General features: G+C 36.8%; 1 protein-coding gene across 6 annotated transcripts in view; it reads left to right on the top strand.

Annotated features, from left to right (window-relative positions):
- Window positions 1–786: 786 nt before the first annotated feature.
- Window positions 787–19,134, top strand: part of LOC146933795 (spatacsin carboxy-terminus protein) — a 33,283-nt gene continuing 14,935 nt past the window's right edge. For 2 of the 6 annotated variants that reach the window (XM_085705580.1, XM_085705575.1), the window contains exons 1-13: window positions 787–940; window positions 1,216–1,379; window positions 1,659–3,806; window positions 5,293–5,368; window positions 6,126–6,248; window positions 13,578–13,833; window positions 13,916–14,386; window positions 14,462–14,647; window positions 14,760–15,059; window positions 15,558–16,166; window positions 17,533–17,929; window positions 18,060–18,187; window positions 18,468–18,638. In XM_085705580.1, the coding sequence (XP_085561706.1) occupies window positions 1,223–1,379; window positions 1,659–3,806; window positions 5,293–5,368; window positions 6,126–6,248; window positions 13,578–13,833; window positions 13,916–14,386; window positions 14,462–14,647; window positions 14,760–15,059; window positions 15,558–16,166; window positions 17,533–17,929; window positions 18,060–18,187; window positions 18,468–18,638 (5,022 nt within the window). In that variant the 5' untranslated portion in view covers window positions 787–940; window positions 1,216–1,222. Of the gene's footprint in view, window positions 941–1,195; window positions 1,380–1,658; window positions 3,807–5,292; window positions 5,369–6,109; window positions 6,249–13,577; window positions 13,834–13,915; window positions 14,387–14,461; window positions 14,648–14,759; window positions 15,060–15,557; window positions 16,167–17,532; window positions 17,930–18,059; window positions 18,188–18,467; window positions 18,639–19,134 lie in introns of all 6 variants that reach the window. The other 4 variants (XM_085705578.1, XM_085705581.1, XM_085705579.1 and 1 more) reach the window with 4 other exon arrangements.

Below are 19,134 nucleotides of genomic sequence, written 5' to 3'. Positions count from 1 at the left end.
TGTTATTTGTTTTCTTTTTTAGGCTTTCGACCCTCTATGTAAATAAGAAGTAAGAGAGAGAGAGAGAGAGAAATACTTCCTCCGTTCCTAATTAGAAGACAATTTACAAAAAAAAAAAGTTTGTCTCTAGATTTAAGGCTCATTACAAATCGCTAAATACATTTATTACTCATTTTTCAAATGATAAATGTTAACTAGTGCCCCCGGGGCACTGGTTAAGGAGTCAAATATAGTACTCCCTCCGTTTCAAAATGAGTGTCGTTTTAGCCATTTGCACACAGATTAAGGAATAAAATAAAGTAGTCAAATGTCATAGCAATTTTACTAAAATAACCTTACTTTATAAGGATAAGACAAACTTAAAGTTGTATTGAAAATTGCGTAGAGAGAAAAGTTGGAGTATTTATTGAGGGTAAAGTTGGAAGAAAAAAATTAAAGTTGTATTGAAAATGTAAAATGACATTCATTTTGAAACAAATTTTTTTGACTAAATTGACACCCATTTTAAAACGGAGGGAGTAGTATCCTGCTTTGAAAGTTGTGCAGTCGTTGCATTAAAAGTTTAAAAAGTGCTCTTTTTTATTTAAAATTTGCACTTTTGGATTCCTTAACCAGTGACCGGTGCACTGGTTAACATGACCCTTTTCAAATATACCGATTATTAATACCATTGATTTATCTTAGACAAATTTATTATTTGAAAAATCTTTTTTATTTTTATATTTTTTAATTTAATGCAAAAGTATATCCGGGATATTTTTATTTGATTTTATGGTTAAGTTAAACAGAGTTGGATCGGTTTGATTTTGTTCGCTCCATTCTCAATTAATCTGAATCAATATCAAAACCTCTCTTCCTTCGTAAACTCAATCTTCTTCTTCTTCTTCTTGTTCATCCATGCCGAAACCATCTTCCAACAATTTCCTATTCTAGCCTTCAGGTTCCACTTCCTTCTCTAACCTTCGATCGATGCTATTTCATTTCAATCGTTGATTCATGTTTTATTTCAATAATAATATTAATTAATTAATCGATCAAATTAAATTCACAAATTCAAATTTGGTCATTGCGTTGATTTTCATACTGTTCAATTTAAAGATGAAAAGTGTTTCGACTTTGGAGCTTGAATAGTTATAATTATCATTTACTGTTTCTTACATAAATGATTAATTAATTAATGAGATTGATTATTAAGGTTTTGTTGAATTGAATCAGGAGTGAAATGGATGATCCTGCTATACTTCAGTTGCACAAATGGGACCCATCTCAGACCCAAATTCCCCTTTCGGAATTTCGTCAAGCTTTTATTTCTCCTACTAGACATATTCTGCTTTTGCATTCATATCAAAATCAAGCTCTCTTGTTTCCTCTCGTCAAAGGTGATTACTGCTTCCTTTTTTCTTTATAAGCTATGAAACACTTACACGGACACCCGACACCGAAAATAATTTTAAAAAATGACATAATTTAGTGTAATTATATGTGTCGGTGTCGTGTTGGTGTCCGGGACACACCTAATCCGAGGAGTGTCTGCTTCATAGGAGTCATAGGGGTTGACTTATTTGATTCAACTTATATGCGTCGGATGTAAACACTTGTAAGACTGTTCGAGATAAAAACCACCGTTATGATGTTTGCATTTGCTCTGATGATTGCAGGGGAGTCAAATTCTAGTGGTGGTGAAAGCAGCAATGATTATGATAGGCCTAACGGATCAGGTTTGGTGAATGATTTGCCTTGCACTTCAGGATCAGAAATTGGTATTGATACCAATGTTGCTGAAAATAAATGTTCAAGATCCAATAGTTACCCATTTATTAGTGATGTGAACTCATTGGCCTGGGCTCGTTGTGGGGACACCTATGATCAACACAATGATGCTTCATTTAGAGAATTTTTATTTGTCTCGGGAACATGTGGGGTAACAGTCCATGCTTTTCCCAAACTGACTAAAGCCAAAGAAATAGTTCAATCTGCATTAGAAGGTAGCCATAGACAAGGTAGGTGGGTGGAGTGGGGGCCTATTGTTACATTAGCTCAAAATATGGAAGTAGGAGATGAAGGTGGAGTTGAATTTTTGAGAGGCTCTGCGCCGACTAAGAGATACCTAAAGTCGTTTTTCACAAAAGTTGAAACTATTGTTGCTGACGGTAGTCTCAGGACCAAGTTCCCCGAGAATAAGGATTTTCCTTGCTCTACAGAAGTGGTTTCTTTTAACATATTTGATGGAAGTCTATCCCTGGAATATCTCTTCAATCAAGAATCAGTCCAAAGTAAGGAAAAACAGCAGGAACCAGCTGATTTAGTAGAAGATGCTTCCGATCACTCAAGCTTGAGCTCGGGTACAGAGGATATTAAGTCTGATTGTTTTTCCAAAGTATTTGGTATTGAGATTAACGGGTTCTATGAATGCCCTAAGATATTCTCAAGTGCTTCATATTGCTTGGTGGGTTTTTTTTTGACATTGATGCATCATGTGTCTGTGAATAATAGTGGTGCAAATCATAGACGCCGGAGTAAAAATTTACTTCTTGTTGCCAGGTTAGACAATTCAGGTATTCAGTGGGTTTCAGTGGTTAAACTTGATGAAAGAACAAACATAGTTCAGGAAGTTGAGTGGATGGATTTCCAATTTTGTGATAATCTTCTTGCCTGTCTTGATTCTTCCGGCTTGATTACTCTATATTCTGCAATATCCGGTGAATTTGTGACACATTTAAATGTTTCACAGGCTTGTGGACTTGGTCCTCTTTTTGATTTCCATGGGTCAGAAAAATTGCCTTTGAGTGATGATGGTACGTGCGTTAAACAAGGGTCTGACATTAAGGATAACATGTACGATCAACACCGTGATTCTTTTAGAAGATCATTTAAAAGGTTAATTGTTGCTTCACATACCTACTTTTTAGCTGTGGTTGATGCATGTGGTGTGATCTACGTGATATCTTTAAGTGAATATGTTACCGACAAGAGCTATTTTTCTGAGAAGTTGCTTCCATATTGTCAGCAATTTGGACTGGGGATGTTGGTTGGTTGGGGAGCTGGTGGCTCTGATATAGATTGTCAAGCAGCATTCTCTAATTTCTCGGGAAATTCTCAATCAAATGATTTAAACATAAAAAGCGGAAGTGTTTCTTACCCAGACAAAGCAGTGGAGGGTGATGCGCTCCAGAAAATTGATGGCTACACATCTAAAGAAAGGCGTAATTTGTTTGGTCCCTATTCAAGTGGTTTTTCTCCTGTATCTAATGCAACTAATGATCACAAATTTACCGATTCTGATGTGAAGTCACCTGTTATGAGAAAGATATTCCTTCCCAATTTTAAACTATGTGAAGATGATTCTATTTCCTTTTCTCCCATAGGAATTACTATTCTCTCGAAAATGAAGAATGTAAAGAATCAGAGCGGCTCAAAACTTGTGCATTTTAATCTGCAAGTGAAGTTAGATGCCCACGACGACAACCTTTTAGATAGTGCATATGACGTATACCACTTTAATGGAAAAGAAGAATCTGTTTTTGGAGAAGTAGTTGGTTGCACATTTCACGGCTGTTTCTATATTGTGAGAGAAGATGGTCTATCAGTGTATATTCCTTCTGTTTCAATCTTATCAAGTTTTCTTCCTGTTGAGTACATTGGTTATCGCCAACCAAGTATAGACAGAGGGATTTCAGTTCTGCTTAAAGACAATGTGGAAGCAAGAGAACCAACCAAAAGATTTTCGCCTTGGAAAATTGAAATTTTGGACAGAGTACTTGTGTATGAAGGAATTGAAGAGGCAGATCAGTTGTGTTCGAAAAATGGTGAGTTACAAAAAATGATCTTTTTATAACCAACCTGGCATAATGATGCTGTGTATAATATATATATATATATATATATATATATATATATATATATATATATATATATATATATATATATATATAGGGTTATGATAGAAGACACCTTTTATGAAGGTGTCTTTTATCAAGTTACTCTATGAGCATTTGCGAAAAGACACCAACTTACTTTTATGAAGGTGTCTTTTAGCAAAGTTATAACTAAAAAGTGAAAATCACACCTTAAGGTGTGACTTGTTAAAAGACACCACCAAAGGGTGGCTTGTAACAAAACCCATATATATATATATATATATATATATATATATATATATATATATATATATATATATATATATATAGTCACCCCCCTTAGGCCCTTATCATTGGATATAGTTAGTTTGTTTATGTGTTTTTACACATGGTCTATTTTGGGCTATTCTTCCAGAAGGCATTCATTTGGGCCTGTGACAATTCTTATTCTTATGTTAGCAGAAAGGAAGTTTTTTCATGAAAATGAATAATTGCAGAAATACAGGTATATAAATCAAATTTAGGAAAAAGCAATTATTGCACCATTAAGTTAATCTTTTTCGCAATTACTGAAAAGACAGTTTATTATTAAATAAAAAAAATTAAATCATTCAATATCACGGGAACCCAAAATGCAAATAATGCTTTTTTATTTGAGTACTTCGGAGGATTTTGAGCTTGATTCATCAGGAGGACATCAAAATTATTGTTTTTGCAACCTTCTGGAAAGAGGATATCATCATCTTAACTCCCTTCCCTTTCTCCTTTCCTATCATTTAAAGTTTATTTTTCTATTGAGTCTTACTTTCCTTTTCATTGCAGTGTACCAATTCCTTCATTTTTATAAAATTCATATTATACAAAAATAATTCCCCTGAAATAAAATTGTTCTTCTATAATTTCATCAAATAACTTTTTCTTGTTTTTCCTTTTTCTTGTTCTGTATTTTACTGTATGGTACGCTGTGTATTGCTACTCTATTTTTGTTGCAATAAATTTTTTCCACCAATATCTCAACCTCAATATTTTGGTGTCTTAGGAAGTTTTAGAGATAGTGGGCAAGGTGAAATAGGATGCGATTACTAACATAATCTTTTTTAGCACCATCAGCTGGACCAATACTAATCTACCTGTCTTGAATCGGTGCTTTTAGCCATTTAACGTCTCTTGTCTTTTGTTACTAAATCCACCTCTATTTCAAGTTTACTATTATAACTTTTTTGTAATTTTCCATTTGGTAGAAACCAATAAAATTCTTATTAAATGCAAATAGATGAAAAGAATTACAAATAAGAACACAACTTTTGATGGTGATGTCTATTTATTTATTCATTCGAAATTTGATGAGTTTGTGTTTTGTCATGGAATTGACACACTTAAGAGTTTCATAAAATAAATTTCCTCTTGATGCTTATGTCTTTTCTTTCTCTGTCAGGATGGGACATCAAAATTTCTTGTATTCGTCAGTTACAAATAGCATTGGACTACTTGAAATTTGATGAAATAGAAAGGTAAGCCAAAGTTTAGTCATTGTAGTATTGATTTATATTTCTTGCGTTCTAAAGTAGCAATCTGATTCAATGGGATGAACGGAAACCCTAGTTCTTGTACGATTTGGGGAAGAAGTATCAGATAGATCAAAAGAAACCTCGGAAGTTTTGATAATGTTGTATTTGTCTATACTAGGAGGGATAGGAAGAGGGCCGCTTATCTACTGGCCCAATTAGCCCATTTAGAACAGGAGCGGTACTGGTTGGAAGAAGTTCCTAGGGAGATCCAGGCCCAATTGTACATGGACAAACCTATATAATCAGTAATATTTTCTTTCAAAAAATAAAATAAAAATCGCAATCTGATAGAAATCTGGTATGTTACTATGTTATTACAAAGAAATAGGGATAAATCCTAATTACAAGTATAGAACAGTGCAAAACTTCGAGGCTCTGCAACCCTCCCCGTCCGAAGGCCCCAACTCCTTTTTAATAAACCGTTTTGTACTTCTTCCTCCTATTCTTTATAAATATCTATCACTCCCTACTTTTAAGAAAGATCTAGAGATTAATGAGTTGGATAGAAATATGTTATATGATAGAGCATTATAGTAGGATAAGGCTTGGTTGTTGTTGTTATATTACAGTGGTACTGGTTCAATGGAAATTACGTTGTAAAAGAGATTGGTTACATTCTTGTGTTCATATAGTATTTAGGTTTTTTTAAATGGCAAATATTGTCTAATGAAATTCACTTTCCAGTTTTATTGATGGGCAGATCTTTGGAAATGCTTGTGGATGTGAATCTAGCGGAAGAAGGGATTTTGAGATTGCTTTTTGCTGCAGTTTATCTTATGCTTAATAAAAGCAGTAGTGATAGCGAAACTTCTGCTGCTTCAAGGTAAATTTATATGTTCATTGGGTCTCATACTTTTATTTTTCATTCTTTATCATTTCTAAACCAAGCTGCTACTCGCAAGGTGTCAATGTGTCATAATTATATAGGGTAGCTGTTCCTATTGGCCCTCCAAAGATATATGTGACATCAATTGGTATTTAATCCTTTAGCTTATGACTATTTTTTGGAAAATACTTCCATGACATAGCTTGTGTGCCATTGGGGAAATCCTGGCCATTGATGTGTGTGGATGTGTGTGTGATGTGTGTGTGTGTGGTGGAGATGCAAGCTATGGCTATTAGAACTGAAAATATGTTTATTATATCATATTATGTGATGAGAATGTACATTTATATAGGTAGTAGGAGTCTCCTAGTTAACCCCTAATTAATAAGGAAGATTAATCAACACAATCAATACAATGACTAGTGGAGTTAAAACTAAATAGTCACAATCTTTTCAATATCTCCACTAAGTACTTGATTAATTATTCTAACAGTCCCCCTTCAAACTGAGGGTGTCACAAACCCTCAGTTTGTCTCTAAGATAAAGGAATCTGGCAGTGGACAGAGGCTTAGTCAAGACATCTGCCCACTGGTCTTGAGCAGGCACATGCGAGACATTCAGTTCCTTCCTTATAACCTTTTCTCTCACAAAGAAAAATATCCAATTCCATGTGCTTGGTTCTCGAGTGCAGGACTGGGTTGTGAGCAAGAGAAACTGCACTGAGATTGTCACAATAGATATGAGGAATTTTACTCTTAATTTGCAATTCCTTGAGAAGAGACTGGATCCAAATAATCTCCGCAGAAGCTTGTGCAAGGCTTCTATATTCAGCCTCTGCACTAGATCTAGCTACAAGGGTCTGTTTCCTTGCCCACCAGGAAACTAGATTGGGGCCCAAAAATATGCAGGCTCCAGATGTGCTTCTTCTGTCATCAGGATCTGAAGCCCAATCAGCATCACAAAAGCCATTGATTGCTATAGGTTCAGTAGAGCTGGCAGGTGTAAGCATTAACCCATGGTGTAAAGTACCCTGCAGATATCTAAGTATCCTCTTGACTGCCTTCCAGTGATCTTCAAGGGGATTTGATAAGAACGGGCAAACTTTGTTTACAGAGTAGGATATTTCAGGTCTTGTTATGGTTGCATACTGCAACGCACCAACAACTGACCTGAAAAATGTAGGATCTGAGACTGTACTTGAACCAAATTTAGACAGTTTTGTGCTAGATGCCATCGGTGAGGGCATGCTATTAGCATTAATCATGTTAGCTTTTTGAAGAAGGTCCTTGATATATTTGGTTTGAGAGAGAAGCAAAGAGTCAGATGGTGAATGATGCACCTCTATGCCAAGAAAATAATCTAGTATGCCCAAATCTTTAAGCGAGAACTCAGAATTGAGCTGATGAACTAGATTCTTAATAGCCAGTTTTGAGTTTCCAGTGATGATAATATCATCAACATAAACCAATATAAAAATGCAGTGAGTTTGAGTGTGCAGAGTAAACAAAGAAGGATCACACCTGCTTGACTTGAACCCAAAGCTAAGTAAAGATGATTTCAATCTCTCAAACCATGCTCTTGGAGCCTGTTTTAACCCATAGAGAGCCTTGTGTAGTTTGCATACAAGGCTCTTGTCAGAAGATTCAAAGCCAGGAGGCTGCACCATGTAAACTTCTTCAGTTAGCATCCCATTTAGGAAGGCATTGTTCACATCCAACTGCTGAAGAGTCCAGTTATAAGTAACTGCAAGTGTCAGAACTGTCCTCACTGTAACAGGTTTGACTACAGGGGAAAATGTCTCATTGTAGTCAAAACCTGCTTGTTGATGAAAACCCTTAGCCACTAAACGTGCCTTGTACTTGTTTACAGTGCCTTCTGGATTTTCTTTTACCCTGAATACCCATTTACATCCAATGGCCAGTCTGTTTGCAGGAAGAGGTACTAGAGACCATGTCTGATTATGAAGTAAAGCATTATATTCTTCTTGCATTGCTAAATGCCACTTAGGATCCTGAAGAGCAGTTTTGTAAGTAGTGGGCTCAACATGAGTCAAAAGGAGTGTAGGGTTAATTCTAGGTTGCACAATTCCATGTTTACCTCTGGTTCTCATTGAGTGACAGTTTTGAGGATGAATTTTGTGAGGAACAGGAGGAGGAGACTCAGAATTTGTAGACTGAGAGCTAGCAGATGATTCAGGTGAGGAATTTTGAGATGGAGAGGGAGATAGAATGGTGATGGGTGTGGGATTTAGGACAACATTATTTCTGTGTGAGGACTCAGAGTGGTGAGAACTAATAGATGGAGTCTGGGGGTTGTTTGATATGGGAGTAGTAGGAACAGACTCATAATGAGAAGTTTGAGGAGTAGGTGAGTTAACAGTAAAGGTTGTTGACACAGGAGTGGGAAGAAAAGTGGATAAAGTGGGACCATCACAGAACACACTTTCTGAGATGGAAACAAGTCAAGATAAGGGAATTTTACCTCATTGAACACAACATCTTTGGATATAAAAATTCTACCTGAAGCATCTAAACATTTATATCCTTTGTGACTGTTGGAATATCCCAAGAAAACACACTCCTTTGAATGAAAATCAAACTTATGAGAGTTATAGGGTCTCAAAAAGGGAAAACATGCACAACCAAAGCTTTTAAGGAATTTATAGTCTGGAAATTGAAGGTGAAGTAAGAAAAAGGGTGATTTATTTGCTAAAACTGGTGTAGGTAACCTGTTGATAAGGTAAGTTGCAGTTAAAAAGGCATGGTCCCAAAACTTTAATGGCATTTGTGCATGAGATAAAAGAGTGAGACCAGTTTCAACAATATGTCTATGTTTCCTTTCAACTGAGCCATTTTGATGGTGAGTGTGTGGACAAGTGAATCTGTGAGTGATGCCAAGGCTATTGAGATATTTTGTGAAAGGTAAAAACTCACCACCTCCATCAGTTTGGACCGAAATAATTTTGTGATTTAACTGCAATTCAATCATGGTTTTAAAATTCTGAAATGTAGAAAGTGTGTGAGATTTGAGTTTCAAAGGATATATCCATGTGTATCTAGAATAAGCATCCACACAAGTAAGAAAATAGGTATATCCACAAGAGGATTCAACTGGTGCAGGTCCCCAAAGATCACAGAAAATTAGTTCAAGAGGTTTAGTATATGTCATTTGAGATGCAAATGATGGCAGTCTATGAACCTTACCAAGACAACAAGCAGTACAAAAATCTGACAAGCTTTTATTTGGTAATTGTATGTTACAAAGTTTGATAATACTTTGGAGCACCTCATGATGAGGATGTCCAAGTCTGCTATGCCAGATACCATACATGGAAGGAAAAGACTGAGTAGAACTAGATGTTGAACTACTAGGTAAATGTTCAACATTATTACATTGAAAATTATTGAAATTGAAACCAGCTGAGGGACCTAAATGAAAAGAGGCAGAGTTATCAGTTTGAGCTAAAACTTTATTGCAAACTGGAACTTTATTGCAAACAGTGTTGACACTAGAATTTTGAGAGACAGGAGCAGTGGTCTTGAATGAGTTGGTGTGCTCAAACTGATAGAGACCATCTTGTCCTAGAATACCTCTTAAAAGCACCTTAGAAGAATCCTGAGATTTGACAAAACAGTGATTAGGATGAAACTCAAATTAAACATTGTTATCTTTAGCAAACTGACTCACGCTAACAAGATTTTTGGTTATAGAGGGAACAAGAAGGAGATTATTCAGTTTTAAAGTAGTTTGAGGATGTAAAGGAGAAGTAAATTGTAAGGAACCAACAGAGGTAATAGCCAAACCTTGTCCATTTCCAATATGGACCTGATCAGAACCTGAAAGAGACATGGAATCCATGAGGTTGGATGCATCAGGGGTGACATGATGAGTAGCACCTGAGTCAGGGTACCAGACATTATTGAATGAATTGTGTGGATCTGAGCCAGTTAAGAAGGCCTGGGGAGCTTGACCTCTCTGATTCCCAGCCTGAGACTGTGTAGGAGGCCTAAGAAACTGTCCAGAATGCTGAGGACGTGACATGTTCTGCATCCATACATTTGGAGGTGCACCATAGCCTCCTGGTGAGCCATAGGGACTGTAGTAATCATACTGTGGGGCAGAGAAACGGTAGTGACAATAGCTTGCATCATGGCCAGTTTTTGAACATATTTGGCACTGAACATTGGATCTTCCACCAAAACGGCCACCTCGTCCTCTAAATCTACCACCAAAACGGCCACCACGTCCTCTGAACTGGCCATTTCTTCCCCCAAAAGTAGGGTTAGAGTTAGGAAACTGATTGTTTCCAGTGCCATCAGTATAATTGTGGTTTTGAGAATTGGGACCATGAGATTGGGATTCTGAATTTGCAGTTTCAGTGAGATTAACTGAAACAGGTTCAGTGATGGCAGCTTTCTTGAACTTCTCATTTCTGGATTCTTGTGTGAGAAGCTGAGATTCAAGTTCATCTAAAGAAACAACCTCAGATTTCGCATTCACACTAGCAACAATAGGGTCAAACTCTTCAGGAAGTGCTTCAAGAACAACTTCAATTAGGTCCCTGTGAGAGACTGGATCTCCAATTGAAGCAAGAGACTCTGAAATTGCGCGAATTCAAGCAATGAATTCAGCGATAGTGCGTGAACCTTTCGTAATGGATCTAAGCTCAGATCGAAGTTGACGCGAACGCTTCTTCATCTGCGTGAAGCAGTAACTATGAATCTCATCCCAAACCTGCCACGAGTGGCGAAGGAGAACGAATCGCGAAAGCAGCGAAGGCGAAATCGTTGAAAGAATCCAGGTGCAGAGCAATGAATCTTGTTCTTCCCATTCAGTGTAAGCAGGATTCTCCGTTCCTGCTTCGCGTGCTGCATCTGTGAGATAAACCGGTGGAATCTCAGGTGAAATCACAAATTTCACCATCTTCGTTCCGCGAAGAACACCTTCGACTTGTTGCTTCCATTGAAGGTAGTTTGTATCATCAAGCTTAACAGAAACTACTTGTTTGAAGGTTTTGGATGCTGCAGCAGTTACGCGTTGCGCATCAGAGGGAGTAGGAGAAGGCGTAGCAGAAGACATGGCTCTGGATCAAGAAGCTCTAGATACCATATTAGAACTGAAAATATGTTTATTATATCATATTATGTGATGAGAATGTACATTTATATAGGTAGTAGGAGTCTCCTAGTTAACCCCTAATTAATAAGGAAGATTAATCAACACAATCAATACAATGACTAGTGGAGTTAAAACTAAATAGTCACAATCTTTTCAATATCTCCACTAAGTACTTGATTAATTATTCTAACAATGGCACACAAGCTATGGCACCAAAGTGGAGTCCCTATTTTTTGGATAGCTATATTAATTTATTTTAGGAAAAAATATAAAATAGAAACATTTGTTAGTAAAAAAGTATTTGCATTGTGATACAGAGGATTTTTCAATCACTGTCTCCACCAAGGGTCAACTATGATCCCATATTTTTACTTTTTTAGACGTGCTTATCGAACATATCCAAGAAATGGTGCCACAATGCTTTTTCTGTGAGTGGATGATATATTCATAATTGGACAATCAAGAGAAGAGATAAATGCAAACATGACTCAGAAGTAAATACGACAATAAGCCTTGGAAACTCATGGTTTCCTCTAAAGTTGAAGTAAAATAGAGTATATGAAATGCAAGTTTAGCTTAAGGCAAACATATTATAACTCAGATGTAAATATTAGAAAACATTCAATACTATAAGTCTCATGTTTTAATTTCTCTATACGAAGTGACAGAGAGATAAAGGGATATGATAGGTTCTAAAAGTATGAATCAAAATAATGAATCTTTATTGTAACTGCATGTAACATAATGTCAGGTATTCGAGAGACCTGTAATCTCCATAGGAATGATCTTAATTTATACCTTCCACTAACCTTATGACTCCCTTATATAGAAAACCTAACAAAACAACCACCTAATTATTGTAACTCACTAACTTCCGTCAGTTAATTGTAGTTAGTTACACAGGGTCATTATCCCCTGTTTTTGCTCCTATTCCTCCTAATGTACATTTTCCTAATAGGAGGTCCCAGTACCCTATCAGGATACACCAACTTTATGATCCAAGTAAGGTAGATAAATGGAGGAATAATTCAATTGTGATTTGCTATGAAAAATAGCTCTCAAACTTGAAGGAAATATTTAGGGTTAAATTAGTTTTTGAACCCTATAAATACATCCCCTGTTTTTGCTCCTATTCCTGCTAATGTACACTTTCCAAATGTTTTATGTTAGCAAATTAAGTCCTCGCTGTTAAACTCAGCTAATGGCTGCACATGTGGCAGTGACAGATGGCTTATTTTAATTGACCTTGCATTAATTTTTATTAATCAAAATCCCTAATTTTTTCATTAAACCCTAATAAAATTGGAGAATCATCCATGCCCCCGACTTTATCTTTTTCGTTGTGACCTTCAACATTTTGTTACATCAAAAGTTGGCAAACCACAACTTAATCAGTTTCGATCATGCACTCAACCTCACACGGTTGTGATCTTTAATTAGTGGCTGGCAATAGTATGTTTTTGTTTTCAATTTTTTTCCTTCTATGAAAGAGGATTAATACATCTTGAATATAGTGAGGAAATCTATCTTGCAGAGTCTGGAATTACTTTCCTATTCTGACCAAGTTGACCTTAATTTCAACGGAGAGTAACAAGTTTTTAAGTTGTTTGTTTGTCTGGTAAACCGTATTTGGTAGAGAGATGATAAATTGGTCATGGAAGTGGAATTTCATTTAATACAAATATGTCTCTCTTGATTGAGTGTGGGCATATGTGGAGGGGAGACACGTAGATTCTGTAGTAAGAGTAAATCAGATAGAGGGCAGCCTAATTGCTAGAGGCAGGAAGTCCAAGAAAAATCATAGGTGAATCTATTAAGATAGATTTAGAGGCCGATGGTTCGATTATAGACATGATTTATGGTGTTGTTTGATCCATGTAGACAACCCCATCTTGTGGTTGTGGCATAAAGCTTTGTTGTTGTTGTTGCCTTTTTAATGAAGAAGGAAATTTCAGTATTGCGATCATTTCTTCTATTAGTGGATGAATTTATGATAACCTGAAGCATATCAACTTTGCTATTCAAATAATTACACTTGGATTGTTGATATTCTGTTAGATTTATTGTGCCTTATCCTTTTCTCCGTGGTGATATCTAAAGGAGAAAAAAGGGAAAGTTTTTTATGAAAAAAAGCAGTGGATAGCATGCATCCTCTTTATTGTTTTTTCATTCCAGAAAGGAATTTTAATTCCAACTTATGATATCTAGGCTTCTTACACTGGCTACTTGCTTTGCGACTACAATGCTTCGTAAGTATGGGTTACTACAACACAAAAACTACACATGTGTACCAGAGGGCTTGAACAAGACGAGACTGCTTTCTCTTCCCCCAATTGAACCAGTGAAACTACAAACTGAAGTGGATTTTGCTCAAAAGCTTTCCGAGCTGGCTCATTTCTTGGAGATCATCCGAAATCTGCAATGTAGGCATAGGACAGTATTCCAAAAGGCCAGTCAAGGATTGGTATGGTGCTCCACAATTATGCTACATGTACAACTGATCAATTGTTTTTCCTGAATATTAAATGTTATCTTATTGCTGAAAGTTACAGGTTGAAAGCGGAGAAGAGTCATCTATTATGAGTATAGAGATGCTGCACGAAGAACCCCAACTTGCAGTTCTTCCATCAGATTTAGAGTCGTTGGATGTGTTGGGCCAACATGAGCTTTCTTTTCCTTTACCAACATCAGGCGATGGCAATAATGAAAATCTTGCACTTGTTCCTGTTGATTCCGAGTCTAAATTGGTCTCAGAGGAATTAGGTAACTTATCTCATTCGGAAAAGAAAGTTTTGCCACTAGAAAATCCAAGAGAGATGATGGCACGCTGGAAGTTGGGTAATCTGGACCTCAAGACTGTGGTTAAAGATGCACTGCTTTCTGGTCGACTCCCTTTGGCTGTTCTTCAACTGCATCTTCATCAATCGGAAGATTTCATTGTTGACAAAGGGCCTCATGATACTTTTACTGAAGTTCGTGATATTGGCAGAGCTGTTGCTTATGACTTATTTATGAAGGTGTTGTATTCAACTTTCTATTTAGATGTAACAAATCTCAAAGAAAATAATATGACTGACAATGCAATTATACAGGGTGAAACTGAACTTGCTGTTGCAACACTTCAAAGACTTGGTGAGAATATTGAATATTGCCTCAAACAACTTTTGTTTGGCACTGTAAGGAGATCCTTACGAGCCCAGATTGCCGAGGAAATGAAAAGATATGGTTATCTAGGACCATACGAGTTGAAGATATTGAAAGACATTTCACTAATTGAGGTACGAGGAATTTGTTTGTTTTGTTTTGTGGTCAATGTTTAGTACATGAAAGAGAAATTTCCATGAGCTGAGACTTGCAATCATATTTGTCTGTATGCATGTGTGTGAGTAGAGTCTCTATCCAAGCAGTGGCTTCTGGAAAACATATCATCTCCGGCTGAAAGATACCATTGGTCCATCAGACCCTGTTTCAACGGTAGAAAATAGATTAAGGCTCTTGCATAACCATTCATTTGATAGTCTTGTCATCGAATGTGGTGAGATTGATGGAGTTGTCTTAGATACATGGATGAATATTAATGAAAACTCCTCTGCTCTGGAAGTTGATGGTGATGATGATGATGGTCATGTTGGATATTGGGCTGCTGCTGCTGTCTGGTTTGATGCCTGGGATCAAAGAACTGTTGATCGGGTTAGTTGTTTTTCTGTCTTGTTACTACATGCTAGTGTTGATATATCATATTTGTTGCTGAATTTCAACGACGGCTGCTAATTTTCTTCCCTGTAAGAGCATTCTGGATGCTGGGGTTTATATTTTATTGTCATTAACTAAATGAACAAATGGTTGAAGGTGAAGTTTCATTAAGAGAATTCTTAATAACTGGATTTTTTTACCAGGACACCAGATCTACTGGATGAGTTTGGAAGTTAAAGTGATTATGCCATCTTGGAGATTGCATCTGATATGCATTTTGTCTTCCTAGATAAATCTAATTGTTTTGTTTGAACTTCAAATCAGACCAAAGGGTTTCTAACCTTTAGTTATGACAATAATTTACTTCCCTCTATATGTATTCAGTCACCGTTGCTGATTTTAGTCACTAATTCAATTTCTGCAACTATTTGAGGACAAACTTATTTTTTCTATAATAACTTTCTTTTCATTAATCGTTCATCTCTGTGTGTACAGATGATACTGAATCAATCTCTTCGTTCAGACATTTCTTTACTGTGGGAGTCAGAACTTGACTATCATGTATGTCGTAATCATTGGAAGGAAGTCTTTAGATTGTTAGACTTAATGCCTGCATATGCCCTATCTGCTGGAAGCCTTCAACTCAATTTGGATGTTGTACAGTCATCTTCAGGATGCGATGTGAAGTCTTCTAATTATGGAAATTTCTTATGCTCTATTGAAGAATTGGATTCTGTATGCATGGAAGTTCCAGATGTCCAAATATACAAGTTTTCACCTGATATTTTCTCTGGGTGGATAAGGATGCTTGCGGAGGAAAAGCTTGCAAAAAGATTTATATTTTTGAGGGAATATTGGGAAGGGACAATGGAATTGGTAGCTCTTTTGGCTCGTTCGGGTTACATATCTGGCAAAAATAACGTAAGGTTGGAGGATGATCTCAATGAGACTTCATTACTTAGAGATGGAACTGTACAAGCTTTGCATAAAATATTTGTGCATCACTGTGCACAATATAACATGCCAAATCTTTTGGATCTCTACCTTGACCATCATCGTTTGGTCCTTGATATCGATTCACTTTATGCATTACAGGAATCGGCAGTAAGTTTTGTGTCCATTGTGTGTTATTTTTTTGTTTGTTGAAGAACCCATTGTGTGTTACTAATGTATGTGTTTGATCTATTCTGATTGTTTGTACTTGATTTTCATTATTTGAAATCATGATACTATTAAGCATCGACAAGCGGTTGAGTCACATAAGGCTAGATTACTTAGTAGTAGTACCTAATGTTTAAAATTAAGGCTTCCAAAAGTGTGCTTTTTATGTGAGCATCTATTTGTATGTGTGTGTGTATTTATCGATTTATTGACAATGCCTTTCATATAATTGTGCTTCTTACTTTTCTCTTTTATTTACAATGAATAGTGTTGTCCGTATATGTTACTATTTAGGGGTGTTTTTTTCAAGGTATAGAATTATATGCCCACGAATAATGTTGCTAGAAATATTTCTTAGAATCTGTGGTTAGTCCTAACACAACCCCACAAAATCAGCTTGTGAGGCGAGGATTTTCCCCACTTATAAACACTTATTTAGGCCATCTCTCAACTGATGTGGGACTCTTTACCACACCCTCATGCCCAAAACCATTGGGCTAGGTGCGTGGATATAAATGGTGGGTGGCTCGGTAGCGGAAACATGATAGCAAGTGGCCCAACGGATCTTGGAGGAGGCTCTGATACCATCTTAGAAATTGTGGTTGGGCCTAACATAATCCCACAAAACCGGCTTGTGAGGTGAGGATCACCCCCACTTACACACACTTCTTTAACATCCCCCTTCACGCCCAACACTATTGGACTTGGTGCGTGGATATAAATCGTGGGTGGCCTGATAGCAGGTGGCCCAGTGGACCTTGGAAGAGGCCCTAATACCATCTTAGAATTCGTGGCTGGGCTTAACACAACCCTACAAAACCAGCTTGTGAGGTGAGGATTGCCCCCACTTATAAACACTTATTCAAGCCATCTTTCAACCGATGTGGGACTCTTTAACAATATTATTTCCAAAATTGTGTTTGGTAAGTGCTTGATATTCTTGGGAACTTATTTAAATTTTATTCAGTTTGAAAGTATAAAAACTAAAAATAGAACAAATAAATAGAGGAAGTGAGAAGTTATTGTTAGTTGTGCTCTATGTCCATGGGAACACAAGATTCCCACTGTAGAACATGGAAATATAAAATTGAGAACTAATGTGTAAATTTTAATCAGAATAAATAATACCCGGGAATGCTTTTTATATGCTTGTACCAAACATGAGAATGTTACGTTTTCAATCCCACGCTTCCAAGAATCTTTGTGAAACCTTGAAACAAACACACCCTTAAGGTTTGTCTTTATTGGTGAAATTTCTTGTTATGTACTGATATTTGTTTTTTTGTTCATCATTGTTGTATATCAACAGATAGATTGTGAATGGGCAAGATGGCTGCTCTTATCTAGAGTTAAGGGGTGTGAATACAAGGCCTCACTTGCCAATGCTCGTTCAATTATGTCACATGATTTAGCTCCTAGAAGCGACCTCGGTGTTCTGGAGTTGGATGAAATAATTCGAACTGTTGATGACATTGCTGAAGGAGGGGGAGAAATGGCAGCTCTAGCAACCCTGATGCATGCTTCTGTCCCCATTGAAAGCTGCTTAAATAGTGGTGGTGTAAATAGGCACAGTAATTCCTCTGCCCAGTGCACCTTGGAGAACCTTAGGCCGACTCTGCAAAGGTTTCCTACATTGTGGCGCACGCTTGTTGGAGCATGTCTTGGTCAAGATACAATGTGTTTGTTGGTCCCCAAAGCAAAAACTGGTTAGCTATTAGCCGCATTTGTTGGGTGACTCTTCCGTCTACACTCCTACTTCATATTTGCACTTAACTAACTCCACTTTTTTTTCTTCCTTGCATCAAATTTCCCGTCTATCACAATTTGGAAATGCAGCTTTATTAGACTATCTTAGTTGGCGCGATGACATTTTCTTGTCTACCGGACGTGATACTTCACTTCTACAAATGCTTCCATGCTGGTTTTCTAAGCCAGTTCGAAGATTGATACAGCTTTATGTCCAGGTCTGTTTTGCTCTCTATTTTGAGTGACTGGATACGATTGCTGCCTTTTCTCTACAGTTTTGTCTTATTGATTTTCATTCAATTTTATTCCTATCTGATATTGATTCTTTTTAAAATACTTTTTGTTTTTATGTCATGTTAGGACAGCTCCATCACTGACCTTTTCTTCTCTCTTTTTGTTGTTTTATAAATATCTTAATCTATCATGTAGTTTGCATGCTACTGCAGATACATTGCATGTATATGCTATCCAAGTTATGTAGTTTTCTTTATATTACAGGGTCCTCTTGGTTGTCAATCATTTTCAGCGTTCCCTATGGGGGAAACTTTGCTACACAGAGATATAGACTTATTTGAAAGTGCTGATTTGCATACCGAGATAAGTGCAGTCTCCTGGGAGGCAACTATCCAACGACACATTGAAGAAGAACTACATAGTCCTTTACTTGAAGTATGTATATTTAATATAATTGCTATTTTTTGTTTTGTTAACCATATAAGTAGGGTGGATGAAATGGAGATATTTCTGGTGTGATCTGTGATATAAAAGCACCAGTCTAGCTTGAAGGAAAGTCTTACCTTGACCTGCTATGTTAAATGAGACTAAATGTTGGGCAGTACTGATCTAACGATAAAGTAAACTTAGTGTTGCAGAGATTAGATTGTTAAGACAGATGAGTGGTCAAACATGACATATAGGGTTCGGGATACAATTAGTAGAGAGAAAGGTGGTAGCTCCCATTGTAGAAAAATGGTAGACACTTGTGGTGGGTGGTTTGGACAAGCGCGCAGAGGATGCATAGAAGCATCAATAGCGAGGGTTGCCCAAGTGCAAGATAATACATATTGGGATTTGGGAAAAATCCAAGTCATATTTGTTGGAGATAAGACGCAAATAGAGCTTATAAAGTCTAGACAATCCTCACCTTATAATCTGATTTTATAGG

Source organism: Medicago sativa, chromosome 4 (genome assembly GCF_051527215.1).
Source record: "Medicago sativa cultivar Bolivia chromosome 4, Bolivia_mono, whole genome shotgun sequence".
NCBI lineage: Eukaryota > Viridiplantae > Streptophyta > Magnoliopsida > Fabales > Fabaceae > Medicago > Medicago sativa.
This window is presented reverse-complemented; position numbering and strand designations above follow the sequence as displayed.